Source organism: Vipera berus (genome assembly GCF_964194415.1).
Source record: "Vipera berus genome assembly, chromosome: 2".
Classification (NCBI taxonomy): domain Eukaryota; kingdom Metazoa; phylum Chordata; class Lepidosauria; order Squamata; family Viperidae; genus Vipera; species Vipera berus.
Genome location: NC_138203.1, coordinates 242,299,046 through 242,317,551, shown reverse-complemented (window position 1 = coordinate 242,317,551; position 18,506 = coordinate 242,299,046). Strand labels below are relative to the sequence as shown.

Genomic DNA, 18,506 nt, shown 5'->3' with positions numbered 1-18,506 from the left:
AAACCAGTCACTTTATACTTCTTTTAGTTTTGCAAGTCATGCTGTCATCTCCATTTTTTTCTAAAGTACAACAGAAAGTGATTTTATTATTAATAGGGAGGCTATTTTATTATTATTATTGCATAGGACTACGTTTAATTAGCCAGTCCACTGAAAGAACATATTTTTTTATATAGCCCAAACTCTCCATGGGTGAGCATGCATGCCTGTGTGAAGAACATCTTCTCTTTTTGAGAAAGCTGTTCCTGAGTCACACATGTAGGGCTGGTTTCTATATTTGTTCAGGGGGGGAAGCTCACTGAATTTAGTGGGACTTACTTCTGAGCTAGCCTGTCTGATAGCTATGTAAAATCTTTTTGACTAGTATGTCTTGTATTCAGAGGAACAAAGAAATAGCTGTCATGGGGGCTGTTCATAAAACCTTTTTTTCCTTTTACAATCCTTTAATTCAGGGGTCCCCAACTTGGGCCACGGCCTCTTGGCCACTGGACCGCATGAAGGGATGGCTAGCACACATGCACATGCACTCACCTCCCCTCACACTCACGCTAGCACCGCCCTGAGCATCCTGCCGGCGCTAGCACCACTCTGCCCTGAGTGTCTCACCAGCACTAGCACCGCCCCAAGCATCCCGATGCTAGTGCCACCCCAAGCATCCCACCAGTACTAGCACCGCCCCACCCTTGAGCATCCCACCAGCACTAGCACACACACCCCCGAGCATCCCGCCGGTGCTAGCACCTCCACGGCCCAAAGCGTCCCACCGGCACTAGTGCTGCCCATAGCTTCCTGCCAGCGCTAGCACCGCCCCATTTGCAGCACTCGCACCTGTGCAGTCCTGTTTGCACATGCGCATGCACTCATGTGTGGCCGTTTGTGTGCGCGCAAGCGTTCACATGTGGCCCATTTGTATGCACACACATAGCGGTACCTGCCTCCCTTTCTGGGCCGCCAAACCAAAAAGGTTGGAGACCTCTGCTTTAATTCCTTCATTTGGGGTGGAATTGGGGTGACTGAATGGAGCTGAGACTTTACTGGCTGCATGCCTTTCCTGATGCCTATGCTGAGTTCACAGCAGATATTTTCGCTTTGCACCGATAGGAAACAGCTGCCTAGGATTGAACTCTCAACCTTCCAAGTGGGAGGTAAGCATCTTCATCTCTAAGCCACTGCACTGCTCTGTTCATAAAATAAATATTCCCCCAAATACCAGTTCCTCATTAGAAGTCATTAGGTGAGAAATTAAAGGCTAATCGAAAATCTTTATAGAAAATGCCATATCATTTTTATAGCATGAGACAAAGATGAAGGAATCTCTTTCTATTCTTGCAGCAATTGTGGGAAGGGAGCCCCATCAGTCTGCTATAATCTCAAATCAGGAGTCTGGTAGTAACTTTTCCAACTAACAATTTTATCAAAAGGCATAAACTTTCCTGAGCAGCAGCTACTTTCATCAGCTGTATGCAGCTCCCAAGCACTTTTCTTAAAAAAAATGCTTTAGCCAGAAGGTGACTACCTGATTTTCATATTCCTGTGCCAATGTCTTTTTTTAAAAAAAGAAAAAAAAAGAAAAAGAAAAACAAGAAAAACAAGAAAACCAAGAGCTGGGATTGCAAAGAATAAAAGGGGAGAGAGAAAAAAAGAGGAGCACTGGAAAGGGGAGAAAGGGAAGAAGGGAAAAGAAAGACATGATAGGGGAAGCAAACAAATAGCTACCAGTATGGAAGATCTGAAACACGGCAGGCAATAGATCCACCAAAAAGGCCCTGTGATTTGTGGAGCACCAGGATGATCTTCCTTCCCGCTGGTCTCATCACCATAAAGGAGCAATTAAGAAAGGAATGTTTCTCAATTCTCTAGATCTCATTTCTTTTTCCAACCCAGGAAATGACATTATGCAAGAGCCTGGAAAAGCCCAGCCCTTTGTCTCATTTGGATTTACCAGGCCCCACATATGGTCAAAGAGTGGGAGGAGTCATCAAAACAAGCTGTAGAAGAAATGTGAATCGAAACAAGAGAAAGGGAGAGGAAATGGAAAGCTATATACCCTGCCCCCAGGGAGGTGGGCTGGGACAGACAACCAGCAAGAATCCTAGAGGGGCACACCTGGGCTCAGGACAGAATACCTGACAAAGGAAATACAAAGCTTGAAACAGGAAATAACTCCAGACAATAGAGTCCAGGGGGTATAAAAACTCACTGCCCACATGTGGTCTCTCTCTTCTCTCGCTCTTTTCGGTTGGATCCATCTGCAATAAACTACAACCTTCTTCCCAAAGCAGTTGCTATGTTTATTCCCCGCTTGGAGGAACCATGACGAAGACTTTTCTTCTAACACTATGTGGAGGTGCTTGTGGGTCCCAGGCTTGACACTCTGGTCTCTCACCCATAGCAAAGACCCTTCCCTCCTTCCTCTTCCTGCAGATTCGGACCACCCGCTTCGCAAAGCCCCACTGTCCCCAAACATTCTAGTTTTCAGTTTGCAGCATATTAGACTTTCATCTGAGAAAAGCATGGAGGAAAAAATGCATCGCAACAAGTTTTTTTTTTCCTTTTTCTTCCAGGATAAATTTAAACAAGGCTGCAACTTTCTCACACCTGATGAATGCAGTGGAAGAATGTCCTTTTTATCTGCTGCAGTGAAAGAAGGCAGAAGCCCAGTTCTGCTTCTTGTCAAGCAACAGACAAGAGTCCACTTGAACTTTGCTTTACCAGGCAAACATGGCTGGGTGTGGGAGAATCTTGCAGGCATTGTCTGGAGACTGGCCCAACACCAACCACACAAACCGAGTACGGATTAATCTAAAACACTCTAGCTCAGTGTAGCTCCAAGGTCCCTTCCAACATTATTATTGTTATTGTTATTATAATATAATCAGTGTAAAGCGGTGTTTCTCAACCTTAGCAACTTTAAGCTGGATTTCAACTTCCACTGCTGGCTGGGGAATAATTCTAGGAGTTGAAGTCCACCCAGCGTAAAAGGTTGAGAAACACTGGTGTGAAGTCTACAGCCACAGTACACTCCCATAGAACAAGGGCCTCTCCCACAGGCTTCCTCTTCCCTAAAACACCATGCTTTGGGGATCTTTTTGTAGGCTTCCTCTCTTTAAATTCAGCTTACCTTTCTGTCAGTTATCTGAACTCCTACAGGTTTTTCAAAGCTGTTCCTTCTCCCAGCCCAAGTGCTTTGTTGCATACCGATGAGCTTACATCCGGTTAGTTGCTTCCCCCTCCACCCTCCCAATGAGCTTAACAATGGGGGGAGGGGTGAGCTAGTGGTGGGAGTAGAAGCCCTCTGTTGTTACTTCCCCCAAGCAGGTTTCACTTCTGAATCAAAACTGTTTAGCTCTTATCTACAGCAGCAGGCTACCAGCTGCAAAACTCATGACAACCACAAAGCACAAAAAAATGAAAAGAAAGGAAACACCATTGCTTTCTGTACCTTTCCCCCTGCCATTTCCTAGATCTTTTCAGTCCAGATTAGGTAGTCCTATAGCAGATAACTGCTGTCTTTGTGTCCCAAAGTCTGCTTTGGGGACAGGTAAAATTGCTAAAGACCTTTGTCCATGTCTGCTTGGATGGAGAAAGATCAAGGAGGTTGGGGAGGCAACTGCTGAAAGAAAAAGCTTTGCTGGTGCCAAAGAACACACTGGTACTTTTGGACAGAATGTGCCAACCCAAGATTTACAGGGTGACATTAAGAAGCAGACTGGGAGGAGAAAGAGCAAAAATCCTAGGCCTGCAGTTCTTCAGTTTTAAGGGTGAGAAACTATGTTTAAATAAGCTCTAAAATCTCCTTCAGATAAAAAAAACCAACCACAGGATGTCACAATTTATATTTTGCAGTGAAATGATAAATCTTGTCAGAAATTAAAAGGGCTGGGAGTGGAGGTAAATCCTGGAATGTAAAAAAAATAATTTTAGGTAAAGTACATGTATTATAAGATATAATTTTCCTTTTTAGGGGTAATGTTGGTGTCTGCGTCCTAAATAATTTGGGGAAGAAAAAAAACCCTCCCACAGTGCCTAAATTGGACTATACTACTGCATGCTATTAATCCTTAGGGGAAAAAAGGCTAGAATTTGTTTCAGTCTCTATGGTGTTGAAGTTAGTGGTTATGGTGAGAACCGCAGCTTGCCAATTCCAGCTGTTTCCTGGAAGATATTAAAGCTTCCTGTTGCTAATAATTGACAAGCAGGGATTTGCAGGGCTTTGAATCTGAATGTGAGAAGTGAAGTGTCATAGCTGTGAGCATCTCCTTATAGAAGCCACGTAGAAGCTCTCAGGAACAAGAAATGTTTGAATTAAAGAAGAGGTTCCTTGGTGCAAACACATGTTTTCCTGAGGACTGTGCAGCTACCACACAAGGCTAAGAAAAGATCCAGCTTCTTTAAGATGTTGACTTGTTTCAGCATATACTGAAGCTGCTTTTTGGCTTTAGATCCAAAGTGTTGGTAGCACATCTTTATTTTTATTTTTATTATTTTAATTCCATTTATATCCTGCCCTTCTCCAAAGACTCAGGGTGGCTTACAAGCTTAGCAGTAGCCTTCATTCTATGTATATGCCTGCTTATTAGGGCTTTCACACACACCCCAAGCGGCATTATTACAAAGTCAGCTTAATTGCCCCCAACAATCTGGGTCCTCATTTTACCTACCTCGGAAGGATGGAAGGCTGAGTCAACCTTGAGCCTGGTGGGATGCGAACCTGCACTAATTGCAGGCAGCTGGTATTACTTAAGGAGGCATTAGCCCACTGCTCCACCAAGGCTCTAGAAGCAAGGCAGATGAGGTTCGCTCAGCTAGTCTGATCTTAAGTAGTCATGGGCCCTTGATAGCACACAAGAAGTCCCTTTAAACATGATGGCAATGTTAAAGGAGTGAATTTGTGTTAAAGGAGTAAAGGTTCCCCCGCACATGCGTGCTATTCGTTAGTCGTTTCCGGTGCTCACATGCACATGCGTGCTAGTCGCTAGTCATTTCCGGTGCTCATCTCCGTTTCAAAGCCGAAGAGCCAGCGCTTGTCCGAGGATGTCTCCGTGGGCATGTGGCCGGCATGACTAGACGCCAAAGGCGCACAGAATGCTGTTACCTTCCCACCGCAGTGGTCCCTATTTTTCTACTTGCATTTTTACGTGCTTTCGAACTGCTAGGTTGGCAGAAGCTGGGACGAGTAACAGGCGCTCACTCTGCTATGCAGTACTCGGGATTTGACCCGCCAAACTGCCGACCTTCTGATCGACAAGCTCAGCGTCCTAACCCACTGAGCCACCACGTCCCTCTAAAGGAGTAAATTACAGTAGATCAACTGATGCAGTCACAATCATTTTTTATCTGATTCCACTCAACCTATCTTAAAGCAGGGTTTATGACAATAACATCTACATTTATTACGTTGCAGGGTTCACTTGCAATCTTTAGAATACTTGCTATCAGTGATGGCTTAATTTTCATACCAAAAGTCTCTGGAGCAGGCATCGTCTGATTAATACTTCCATAATATTTATGATTTGATGCGTCACTATGGGGAGAGAAAGAAAGAGAAGATGTTGCAAAATAGCACGTCTTTAGTTTATTATTTCTTTTTTTTCTCTTGAAAATTCCATTTCACTTGATCCTCACAACAATTTTATCAGGAGGCTGGGCTGAAAAAAACTAACTAGTCAAAGTCTCTCAGCCAGCTCCAGGGTCAAGTGGGGACATGAAGCCAGATTTCCGTGGGCCAAATTAGCTTCTTTACCATCGTACTACAAAGGCAAACTTTCATAAATGGAAGCTGAAGACAAGTTTCTGCTCTTTTCAATGTCTCAGTAAGCATCCAATATTTAATACTGAGGAAAACATAGCCAATCAATAATGCAAATATATATAACCAGGCTGGATCTAATAAATCAGGAACCAGATGACAGAAGAGAGATACTGGAAACTCTCTTTGTGGTTATTTAAATAGCTGTCTGTATTTTTGTTGTCCAGATAGGATTTGTGCTTAAATGAGGCTAAATTTCTGTGACTATTTGTTTTTCTTGTCCCAAAGCAATGAGCAATCTTCTAATTTTTCCAAAACATGTAGTTAATTTGAAATGAAGGGGGACATAAAAGAAAGGTAACCATTGCAACAAAAACTGCCCAGAGTCACTTTGAAATGAGAAAGGTGTCAAATATATTTAATAACAATGAAAAAATAATGCTAATAGGAAAACCAACTTCACTCAGGAGTTATAACACACACAATCCTGAGTTAACACCACTAGTTTATCGCAGGGGTGGACAATCTTTTGATGGCCATAGAGTACACTGACATTTTTCAAAGGCTGAGAGCCCACAAACTGGTTTGGTCTCGAATTTTGTTTAGATAATAATAGATTTTATGCATACCTCAACTCAAACCTGCAAAAGATTGTGCTATGATTTTCAGTATTCATGGTCGGAGAAATCTCCAGGAGTCACAAAAAGGGATCCAAGACCTCTTGCAACCCTGAGGCCTGACTATCACACCTCCATAAAGATTGCTTATAAATCACAATGAGTACACAGCATCTTATACAACTAGTTATACAACCAGTGTATTGTAAGAATGCAGTCATAAAGTGGCTTGTTACTGCATATGGATGAACCCAGCCATTGCAGTCTGTAAACCACAAGTTGTTACCATGTTGTGTGAACTCAAGATGATTGTGGTTTATTCAATAAACCACGATTAAGCAAACTATGAGCAAAGCCTGAGGCCACTTTGCATGCGAGATTAAATGAGCAGCCTCCTGATTCAGTGTCAGGTCCTATGTTCTTAACAAAGAATCTGAAGTAACTTCAGAAGGTGGTTTTGTTCTATGGTCTCTATAGCTGCTGCGAATACAGCGTCTACTATGTCAACTAGGTTTCTTCTTTTAAGAAGAAAAGGGCAGTGCCGTTTTTTGAACCAACTCCGTAAAACGACCGACCGAGTTGGGCGAACCGGGTCCCTGTAATCTTCAATCAGATTCGATCCGTAAAACGTGATTTCTTGAGAGCCAAGCCCCGATCTTTAACCGGAGATTAGGTGTGGCTTCGTAAGATTTAATTCCCAGTCTCCAGAAAGAGGCAAAGCGCTGGCGCCGTGGCTTATGAACTGCAGTCAGCTCCGCTCCCTTTTCTACTAGTTGCAGAGCGTCACTGAAAAACTTAAAAATTGGGGGGGGGGTGCTGCCGGGGAAGCGGGAGGGTAAAAGGCTCTCACCGGATCGCTTGGCTTGCTTGGGCCATGGCTGCGTAGAAGCTCTCTGGAAGCTTAGAAGGGAATCAACCACAAGCTCGCCCGCCTGACTTTCCCCTTACTTTCACTTTCATTTCTCTTTAACCAATAACCCGGGCCCCGCCTTTCAGCCCGACGAGCCAACTTCCCGGTTTTGCGAAAGTCTCCGGATAGGAGTCGGGAAGGAAAGCACGAAAGAGGGAAGGCCCTTTTAGGGTTCGCGGCCAAAATGCGGGTGGAGAGGGCGGGGTTCTGGCTTACGAATGATTTGGGATTGAGGCTGGAGATGCTTTTGTGCCACCTAGAGTTTGCCACGGTGTGTAGCGCCCGTCGGGTGCCGTGTGTGTATATATATATACGTGTACATTGGGGCTGGGGGGTGGGTGGGGTGGGTAGGTTGTAATCCTTTTGTGTGGGGGGGGGAGCCCGAAGATTGCGGAGCAAAGTGGCACACCCGCATTTGCCGAGTGAAGGACTTTTTTCTACCTCTGAGATTTGTTGATGGGCCCCAGTCCAAGTATTAACGAGATCCTTTCCTGCTGACTGGCCGCCCTAAGTTAGTCAGTGCTGCCCCTTCTATAGGTATGTTTACTAAGAACTGAATTCAAAGAGATATTTCCCCAGATAAAGTTCAAACATCGCAAACCCTGCCCGCAATCATGAGAGACTGACTGATAAGTGGATTTGTTTTATATTACCATACAGCAGAATGTTTTCCAGATTTCGGACACATCTATATTATAAAACTGGTTACGGCAGTGATGACCCAGGTTCAAAAATCTCAGTCTCTGAAACTAATGGGTCAACCCTGGACAAATTACTACCTCTCTGCCTAAACTATCTCATTATTTTGTTGTACGAATCAGTAATGAAAGAGGAAACCATACATGCTATGCCAGACTCTTGAAGATTTGTTCAATAAGTGTGGAAGAAGGTAAATTTAAGCATGTAATTTTCCATGAGCTGATGAACAGCACACAGGCATGCTAAATTTATGTGACCTTTCAATTTAAGGAGAAAGAGAATGAGTATGTGAGTCATTCCCAAAGTGGCTACAGTAGAGGATGGATAGTGTGCGTTGTTGACCTTATGCCCTACTTGTGATCTTCTCCAAGTCTCTACTTTGCTGTATGGCTAGACCTTTGACTTCATTTAGCAGTGTTCCCTTTAGTCATTTGAGCAAATAATTCCTTCTACCAAGCAAAATAGACAATCTGAGTACAAATTACTCCAGCAAAATACCCCAAGCTTAACAAGAATTATCAAATGTGCCTGACCACTCAACCCTCTACCGAACAACCAACACAATCTTATTTATTTTATGTATTAATAAAATTTATATAACTTCCCATCTCACAAGATGAAAAGGATAACATTGCCATACATTAATAACATCTCAGAAATAACCATCAAACTCTTACAGCCACACAGACCAGCTAAAGCCTTCCAGAACATGTTAAGTAAACCAAAAGACTCAGAAGACCAAGAAGAAAAAAAGGACTCATCTACAACAATATAGTATAAGGACTATAACAGCCACCACTATCTAGGACCGACAAATTGAAGACTTGCAGAATACATCCATAAATACTAACTAGTAGAAGGCACAACAAAAACCATTTAATTACACAACACATTTAATTACACAACTCAAACATAGTTTCAGTTGGGAACTCTGAACATCCTAGACCAAGGGTATCAAACTGCCGGCCCATGGGCCAGACGTGTCATGAGGAAACCACTCCCACCCCATTGCCAGCAATGGGGAAAAAGTTGTGATACATTGTGCGACATCACATGACATCACAGGTTTGACATGTCTGCCCTAGACTAAGCTAATTCCTGAAATTCTAAGGAATTCCTGGAAGTTTGCAAGTCAGCCATCTATAGACACATGAAGATAAACCACATGTACACACCATTCAAAAGAAACAATAAAAAGCTACAAAGAAAAAAAAGTTCAGAACATATCCTTTCCAGCACCAAACACCCAAATAAGCAGGGGATTAAAACCAAACAAACTATCAAAAAGAAACGATACCCTAATCAAGGAAATACCAATGAGAAAAATATCTCCGCCAGCACTCATAAGGCAAGCTACTATATATAAACGGGGAGCAAACCTCACACTCATTTGCACTGATATTGTTGCCTAGTTGGGTAATAAAATGTAAGCAAACAACCAAGCTTAGGGAAATTTTGAAAAGTGAGATTATAAAAGCCCAGTCTAGCACAACACCAATGAAGAAAAAAATAACAGCTCTCAAACAACTCTGATAAATTGAAAGACAAAAAGGACAAGTATAAAAGGTGGAAAGGGGCACATAACTAAGGCAGAATATCAGCAAATAGCCCATGCCTGCAAAGATGAAGTGAGGAAAGCTAAGGCTCAAAATGAACTAAGGCTTGCAACAAAAGTCAAAAATAACAAAGCTTCTTTCAACATGTAAAAAACAAGAAAAAAAGTTAAGGAAATGATTGGTCCATTAGTGGGAGAAAGTGGCAAGAAGGTGACAAGCAACAGGGAGAAAGCAGAACTATTTAACTCATTTTTTTTGCATCTGTCTTTACAACAAGGGAAAAAAACAGCCCAACCTATCAAAAACAGTACTGTAAAAAACATATTAGAAACACAAGTTAAGATAAGCAAGAAAAAGGTAAGTGAAACACCTGTCCAGCCTAGACGAGTTCAATCACCAGGACCAGACAGACTACACTCCAAGGTTCCGAAGGAACTGGCCAATGTGATCTCAGAACCACTGAACTAATATTTTAAAGATCATGGACCACTGGGGAACTACCAGAGGACTGGAAAAGAGCTGATATAGTTCCCATCTTCAAAAAAGGGGAAAAAATGGATCCAGGAAACTACAGATCTATCAGCCTGACCTAGATACCTGGGAAGATTCTGGAAAAGATAATCAAACAATGAATCAGCAAATACCTAGAGGCAAACAAATTCATTACCAAAAGCCAACATGGTTTGTCAAAAACAGATCACGCCAGACAAATCTTATCCCATTCTTTGACCAAGTTACAAAATTAGTGGACCAGAGGAATTCTGTGGATATAATTTACTTGGACTTCAATAAGGCATTTGATAAAGTAGATCACAACCTATTACTTGATAAGATAGAAAAATGTGGATTAGACAGCATCACCACCAGATGGATTTGTAGCTGGCTGACTGGCCACACTCAGCATATGGCCCTCAATGGAACTGCATCTACATGGAGGGAAGTGTGTAGTGGGGTGCCCCAGGACTCTGTTCTGGGCCCAGTGGTCTTCAACATCTTCATCAATGATTTGGACGAGGGGATAGATGGGGAACTCATCAAATTTGCAGACGACACCAAGCTGGCAGGAATAGCCAACACTTCAGAAGATAGGCTTAAGATATAGAAGGATTTTGACAAAATGGAATTCAATTCTACATTTAGGCAAGAAAAACCAAATGCACAGGTATAGTATAGGTGGTACCTTGCTCAATATTGAGAGGGATATTGGAGTCCTAGTAGACAAACACTTAAATATGAGCCAGCAATGTGCCCCAGCTGCCAAAAAAATCCAACATAGTAGTAGGCTGCATTAACAGTGGGATAGAATCAAGATCACGTGAAGTGATAATACCACTTTCCAATGGCTTGGTAAGTCCACACTTGGAATATTGCATTCAGTTTTGGTCACCATGATGTAAAAAAGATGTTGAGACTCTAGAAAGAATACAGAGAAGAGCAACAAAGGGGACTGAAGGCTAAAACATATAAAGAATGGTTGCTGGAATTGGGTATGTCTAGTCTAATGAAGAGAAGGACGAGGGGTGAAATGATAGCAGTGTTCCAATATCTCAGAGGTTGCCACAAAGAAGAGGGAGTCAAGCTATTTTCCAAAGTGCCTGATGGCAGGACGAGAGGCAATGGATGGAAACTAACCGAAGAGAGAAGCAACCTAGAACTAAGGAGAAATTTCCTGATAGTTAGAATAATTTAATCAGTGGAACAACCTGCTTCCAGAAGCTGTGAAAAACACTGTAAGTCTTTAAGAAGAGATTGGACAGCCATTTGTCTGAAATGGTATAGGGTTTCCTTCCTGAGCAAGGGTTTGGACTAAATGACCTCCTAGTTCCCTTCCAATTTATTATTATTGTTGTTGTTGTTAGTTGCGAAGTCGTGTCCGACCCATCGCAATCCCATGAACAACGTTCCTCCAGGCCTTCCTGTCCACCACCATCTTCTGAAGTCCATTTAAGCTCACACCTACTGCTTCAGTGACTCCATCCAGCCACCTCATTCTATGTCGTCCCCTTCTTCTCTTGACCTCGATCTTTCCCAGTATTAGGCTCTTCTCCAGTGAGTCCTTCCTTCTCATTAGGTGGCCAAAGTATTTGAATTTCAACTTCAGGATCTGGCCTTCTAAAGAGCAGTCAGGTTTGATCTCCTCTAGGACTGACCAGTTTGATCGCCTCACAGTCCAAGGGACTCGCAGGAGTCTTTTCCAGCACCTTAGTTCAAATGCCTCAATTCTTTGGTGCTCAGCCTTTCTTATGGTCCAACTTTTAAAGCCATACATTACAACTGGGAAAACCATAGCCTTGACTATACGCACTTTTGTTGGCAGGGTGATGTCTCTGTTTTTTAGTGTGCTGCCTAGATTTGCCATGGCTTTCCTCCCCAGGAGCAAGCGTCTTCTAATTTCTTGGCTGCAGTCTCCACCTGCAGTGATCTTGGAGCCCAGGAAAATAAAATCTGTCACTACTTCCGTTTCTTTCCCATCTATTTGCCAGGATGATGATGATGATGATGAGTAGCAAGTATTCAACAATTAGATTGCCTTCACAAAGGATTCTATTTCAAACTCTTTCCTCTTTTCCCAAAACACTTTGTTATGTTAAACTGATAGGCAAACATCTGATATTCCATGGACCAATGTTCCCCATCCTGATATTTTCCATAGCAATTCCCAAGGTCCCAATGGATATTGAAATACTGGGAAATGCAATTCCTAGACAGGGCTAGAGCCGCATTGACAAACAATGCCTAAAACAGGGTTAGGATTCTAGTGTTTCATATTTTGAAAACTGTATTTGAGGCTCAGTGGTTTCCTTTGCAATACAGTTCTAGCTCTACATTTTATACACATAAATACATTTTACTGAAAAGTGGGTCTGAGGTTTCACCAGATTCTCAAAGGAGTGAATGGCCCAAAAATAAACAACACTTGATCCAGACCATCAATCTTAGCTGGTGAGCTAGTCTCTATTATGAATCACAATCTAATCTAATATGGCAGCAACATACAGTAGCACTGCTAGAGTTCTAATAAACAAAAGGTATATTTGGACTTAATGTCAATACCAGGTCTGAAAAGGTAACTTGTATAAGATCTTTCAGGAGGGAAAAATGAATAAACCTATAAGGAAAAAGCAAAAACAAAACAACCTTCTGTTTTCAGTGGATTTTCTTCAAGAATAGACCATACATAAAACATGCTTAAATGTGTGCTGAGATAAACAAAAGAAAGTGAAAGAAGGGTGAGATAATTCAACATTAAAAATCTGATTCAGATACAAAACAAAATGAAAAGCTGCCATGAATAAAGTGCTCTGAAAAACAGTCCTTTTTCTGCATGGCGAGCAAAACAAGCCAAGTGAGCATCTAAAGTTTTCCCATGGGTTAACATGTATTAAGTTTGTATTTTTGCTCTCGAGGGCACTTATGAAAATGATAATACTACAGCAAAATTTAAAAAGCGATAAACTATCATTGAAGCTTCAGCTGTCTGCCTTTTCATCAGATGAGCCAAAGTTCAGAAAACTGTTGAACTGGCTGGCACCTTTTACCAACCTCTGATGATGATGATGATAACTTTATTGTCACTTTGAATGTACACCAATCAGCATACATCAAAATGAAATTTCGTTGCATACAGCTCTCAAAGGGTCACCACCTCAGATATATACTCCTTGTTCGGGGCCTGCTCAAATTTCACATTGTCCATTTTAGTCTCTAGGGAGTGAACGATGGCAAACAAGACAGATGGAAATGGGGCTCCATGTGGATTAGCCCTCAAGTTAGCTTGTATTCCGACAACCTCGCCTTCTTTCCTTTTTCTGATCCTGACTCTTCCACCTTTTCCTTAAAGAGGCCTTGCTTCTTTTCGCCCCTGGAGCACGCTGCCGCCACCACCAACTCCTCCAAAAGCCTCTCTCTCTTCCTCTGGGCCTGCCGACAGCCTCATCCAGTTCCTTCGCTCCATAAGCTCCAGGTCCTCTCCTCCTCTGCCTCCTCTGGAAACAGCCCTGATTTGCAATAGAATCCATCACTGGGCCAGCAGTCAGATCTTGCTGCTGGCAGAACAAATTCAAACAGCGCCAATGACTTTTAACGGTCTCACCAACAGTTCCAAAACAACTAGAAACTCGCCAGGCCAGCAAAGATTGTCGGTCGTATGTCGTATGTTACCTTAGTTCCACCATGTTGCTCAAACACATTAAAATCTTCCTGATCATGTGGCCTATGATGTTCTTTCTGTGCCATAAAGTGTCTCCAACAAGTTCAGCTCTTGGTGACTTCATGGACATGTCCAGGAACTCTCGGCAATATCATGGAACTAGTTTGCCACTACTTTCCTCTGGTATAATTCTATTTTATTTCCACGTTACTGTACCTTGCAGTTCTGGTGTCTCCCAAATATTTTTATAAATTTGATTCTGCTTAGTCTCTCGAGAGCAATCATGTCAATGTATCTTACCTCAATACTTCAGAACAAATCTTGGATCGATCCAGTGCAAGATGAGCAACACCCAGTAAGGCCTGCCAAGCAATTTCTGGAGAAATAGAGAAAGAAATACCACCAGTTGTAGTTGTTTTAACCATTCAGTTATGTTCAACTCTTGAAGGCTTTATAGGTAAGTGCTCTCCATGCTATTCTATCAAGCACAGCTTCCTTCAGTTGTCAGATGTTCATCTTTGTGTCTGTTTTGATGTTATCAAGCCACTTTGTTCTTTGCTTGCCCTTTCTTTTGTTCCACTAACCATTCCTAGCATCATTGACTTCTGAATGAATTTGCATGCATGACAAACCAAAGTAAATTTACATGGCCAAAGTAAGTCAAATTAGTCTTGTGACTTTCACAAGTATAGTGTCTCTTATACTCTATAGCCAGTGGTGGGATTCAAATATATGAACAACCAGTTCTCTGTGTGGATGCCCCTTCCGGAAGTCCATTCTGGGCCTGGGCAACAAAAAATTAGCTACCAGTTCTACCGAACTGGTGCAAACTGGCTAAATCCCACCACTGTGTATAGGCCATATTATCATGAATGAGAGTATACGCTCATTCTCCAATAACAACCCTATGAGATAGATTGAGTTGAAAGGAAGGGTTGGGTTGAAAGAAAGTGACTGACTGAAATCGTCTAATGAGGTCTGTGGGTGATGGATATTTAAATCTGGCTCTCCCCTGACAATTGTCTGCATTGTTAATTGAAGGGCATAAGTATATAATGTAAAATTTACAAATTGATTTTTCCACAGTTTTTGCCCTAAAGAGGTCAGTTTGGTAAGAAACTGCTTTTGGTTCTGGGAAGTGAACGGAGCTGAAGCCAGGAACTGCTGCTGCTTTTCAGGGGCACCATCAGCCCCAGGGAAGGTCAGGCCAACCTTCTCCATGATGGCATTCAGGAAGATGCTGAAAAAGCCCACAAAGCATTCTAGCTAATGTTAATTTTGGCCATCTTTGTCTTTTGTTTTACATTATTTATTTGGTTTTTGTAATTCTTCATTTTAAATAGTTTTTAAATCTTACTGTGGATGCTTTAACGAGCAGTGAGGTAGATAGACTCAGTTACAGAAGTGATAATTGCATTATTGGAATTGCTGTAGAACCAGGTTAGGGACAGATCATCATAGAGATAATCTATGCCAGGGGTGTCAAACTCAATTTCATTGAGGGCCGCATCAGCATTGCGGTTGCCGTCAGGGGGCCGGGTGGGTATGGCCAGGGTGGGTGTGGCCTACTGGGTGGGCATGGCTAGAGTGCGTATGGCCTACTGGGTGGGCGTGGCCAGCTGTACATCGTTTGCATCAAGGGTGCCTATGGGGGCCTGGGCAGGAGTGGGACAGATCTGAGGGTCTCTGGCAGAAGGAGGGTCTCTGGGCCAGGGCCAAGGCAGTGGGGGCCATTCCCTCACTGTTTCCAGGATGGCTTCATGGGCCACATGAAACCACTTCGTGGGCCGGATCCGGCCCCCGGGCCTTGTGTTTGACATGTCTGATCTATGCGGTTGCTAAGAGTGGACAGTGACTTAATGGCACACGATCATCATCATTAAGCTGCTAAGAGTTTCTGAATTGCAGTGGAATACATATTGAATGAATGGCTTTGTGTTGTTTTTCCTCACTCCCCTTTATTTAATAAATTACATTTTTTTATGGAGCATGTCTGCTGTGTTTTTCATTTTATGTTATGAATGTTATTGGTTTTATCCATTTTATTGCAAAAGTCACTTATGCGAGATGGGTAGCTATGTAAATCAAATAAAGTAGTAAATAAGATTATTAACTTCTACGGTGCATTGAGCTCACCTCTACAGGAAATCTCTGATTCTTCCTCCAAACGTATTGGAGTAGAATTGAGGGAAAGGGATCCTAGGAATCTCTGACCTGTAATATATATTTGCAGATAGTTCTATTGCGGAGTTCAATCATTCATTGGCACTGATCGAAACAATGTCTGGTTAGGGTTCTTGGGTTAATTCAAGATTGTCATAAAATATTTTGTTACAGGAACCTCAGCAAAAGATGGTTCCCTATTCCCCTTTTGCATGCAGCCATTGAATCTGCCAGCAATTTGCTCTTCAGCCCTGTTCACTTCCTAGCATCATTAAGGCTGCAAGCAAATTCAGGAGCTTGGAAGAAGTTTTGCTACATTCACTTCTCAATGAAAGAAGAACCAGTGGGCAAAGTTGCCCTCTCAGCATCTGCCATCTGGGACAGTTACCTCCTATTGTCTAATCTACCTGCTGTCATGGTTCTGACAGATGAAACTCTTCAAAGAATTTCGAGGCATTGTTTTCCTTAAAGAATCTTTATTCGAGTAACATAGCATTGGCACGAACATAGGTGAAGCCAAAATCTGAATTCCCCTCCCCTGAACACATAGTATCTAGCACAAATCCCTCCTCTAATTAACAGTCATAAATCACGTTCTCCAATTAATTTGAAACACAGCCTCCAGTTCTCCAACCCGCCATTTCTTATCATCTCTTATTTCAAAAAACCTTGACTCTCATACTACTGCAGTATTGTTATGTCTAACTAACTTCCATACACATTCCTCCTCCCCCCACCCCAGTATCATCTAATTCTAATGCTAAGAGTAAAACATAAGAAGGAAAATGGCTGCATCTCCATATGTTGTCAAGGCAAGAAAATCCAATGTTAGCAGTATTGACACCTGCTCCAAATTTTCCATGATAGTATAAGGTTGCTTCAAACATATTTTCTTCAAACTAAAACAAAATACTGGAGAGCCTTTCTCAGAGTGTTCACAAGAAATTTTCAAAGGTTTGGAGGCCTACCTTAAATTTATTGTAGCTGGACAGATTCTTCCATGCTGCCTACTTGAATACAATGGAAGGCATATGTGTGTATGTGTGACATATATATATGTCACAACTCCTTTAAAAACTGGTGAAAATGTTTTACTGTGTTTATTATGATCAAGGCACCACCATGTGGTTAGAACTGTGAATTGTTGACCTATGGAAGTACCATTGTCTTCTTCATTAATTATTATGGTTTAAAATAAATAGCTGTCATCCCAGCATAAATTAGAAAATCATTTCATAACTAGATATTTGAACTTCATTATTATTTTCATTTTGAGTTGCTAAATATAGGTAAAGATAAAGGTTCCCCTGCACATGGGTGCTAGTCGTTTCCAACTCTAGGGGCCGGTGCTCATCTCCATTTCAAAGCCGAAGAGCCAGCGCTTGTCCGAGGACGTCTCCGTGATCATGTGGCCGGCATGACTAGATGCCAAAGGTGCACGGAGCGCTGTTACCTTCCCACCGTAGTGGTCCTTATTTTTCTACTTGCATTTTTACGTGCTTTCAAACTGCTAGGTTGGCAGAAGCTGGGATGAGTAACAGGCGCTTACTCTGTTACGCGGCACTCGGGATTCGACCCGCCAAACTGCTGACCATCTGATCGACAAGCTCAGCATCCTAACCCACTGAGCCACCGCGTCCCTTCTAAATATATTCTACCATTATTTGCCTTTATACTGTAGAATAAATAACCAACTAATCAACTGCCACCTTTCTAAATCAATATGCTGCCTTTGGCTAATAGTACCCTTTAAAATGTATTGCTGGTTTAATGGAAATTTCATAAAAAAGTTTCTGTAAGTATATCTGGCCATATTTTCTCTAAATGTAGTCTTACATAACCCACCAGAAAATAATAACATTGGACCCAATGACAATTATTGCCAGGCAGACAAATTTAATCTTGCAAACATGGGGACTTCAAATATTATGCAATAGCCCTCCCAATGGCCACAAAGACCTTACCTGGTGCAAGCCAGACTCTCTGTCCTATTCATTAAAAGGATGAATTGCTGCAGTCCCATACTTAGCCAGTTGTACCCATCTACTCCATCTTGGGGTGGAGAGAGAGAGAGAAGTGTTGAGAGTTGAGAGAGGGGCTTTGTGCTATCCTGGTTCACTTCCTTCCTCTGTGGCCTCTCTCAGTTGGTCTTAATAGGAGGTGAGAGATCCAGCCCACTGCTTTGCAGAGTCCCGCAGAGCTCAGTACTCTCTCCACTTCTATTTAACATCTACATGAAGCCGTTGGGTGAGATCATCCATCATCATGAACTGAGATATCATCAATATGCTGATGATACTTAGCTGTATATCTAGGCCCTTGGTGAGTTAAGTGATGCTGTGACCTCTCTCTTGCAGTTCCTGGAGGCTGTTAGGGGCTGTATGTGGAGCAACAGGTTGAAACTGAACCCTGCCAAAAACAGTAGCTCTGTGTTTGGGGTTCTTTGATCCATGGAGAATTGTCACCTTTGGTCTTGGAAGGAGTGGCACTGCCCTAAACAGAGCCAGTGCATATTCTGGGGGTTCTCCTGGTTCTGGTCAAAGAGTAGGTGGCAGTCGTGGCCTGGAGGGCCTTTGCGCAACTGTGGGTTGTGTGCCAGTTATGCCATTTCCTCAACCAACAATTCCTATTCATGGTCACTCATGCCCTAGTCACTTCCCAT

The 18,506-nt window shown here is 42.4% G+C and overlaps 1 protein-coding gene across 2 annotated transcripts in view; it reads right to left on the bottom strand.

Moving 5' to 3' along the window:
* The window catches only part of LOC308664342 (protein SSUH2 homolog), a 46,626-nt gene extending 39,241 nt beyond the window's left edge, over positions 1-7,385 (bottom strand). Inside the window, exons 1-2 of one of the 2 annotated variants that reach the window (XM_081321507.1) lie at positions 7,217-7,385; positions 5,460-5,524 (exon numbers count right to left, since the gene is read on the bottom strand). In XM_081321507.1, coding sequence (XP_081177633.1) covers positions 5,460-5,524; positions 7,217-7,242 — 91 coding nt within the window. In that variant the 5' untranslated portion in view covers positions 7,243-7,385. Of the gene's footprint in view, positions 1-3,121; positions 3,206-5,459; positions 5,525-7,216 lie in introns of those variants that run through there. The other variant, XM_081321508.1, reaches the window with a different exon arrangement.
* Between the last annotated feature and the right edge of the window lie 11,121 nt (positions 7,386-18,506).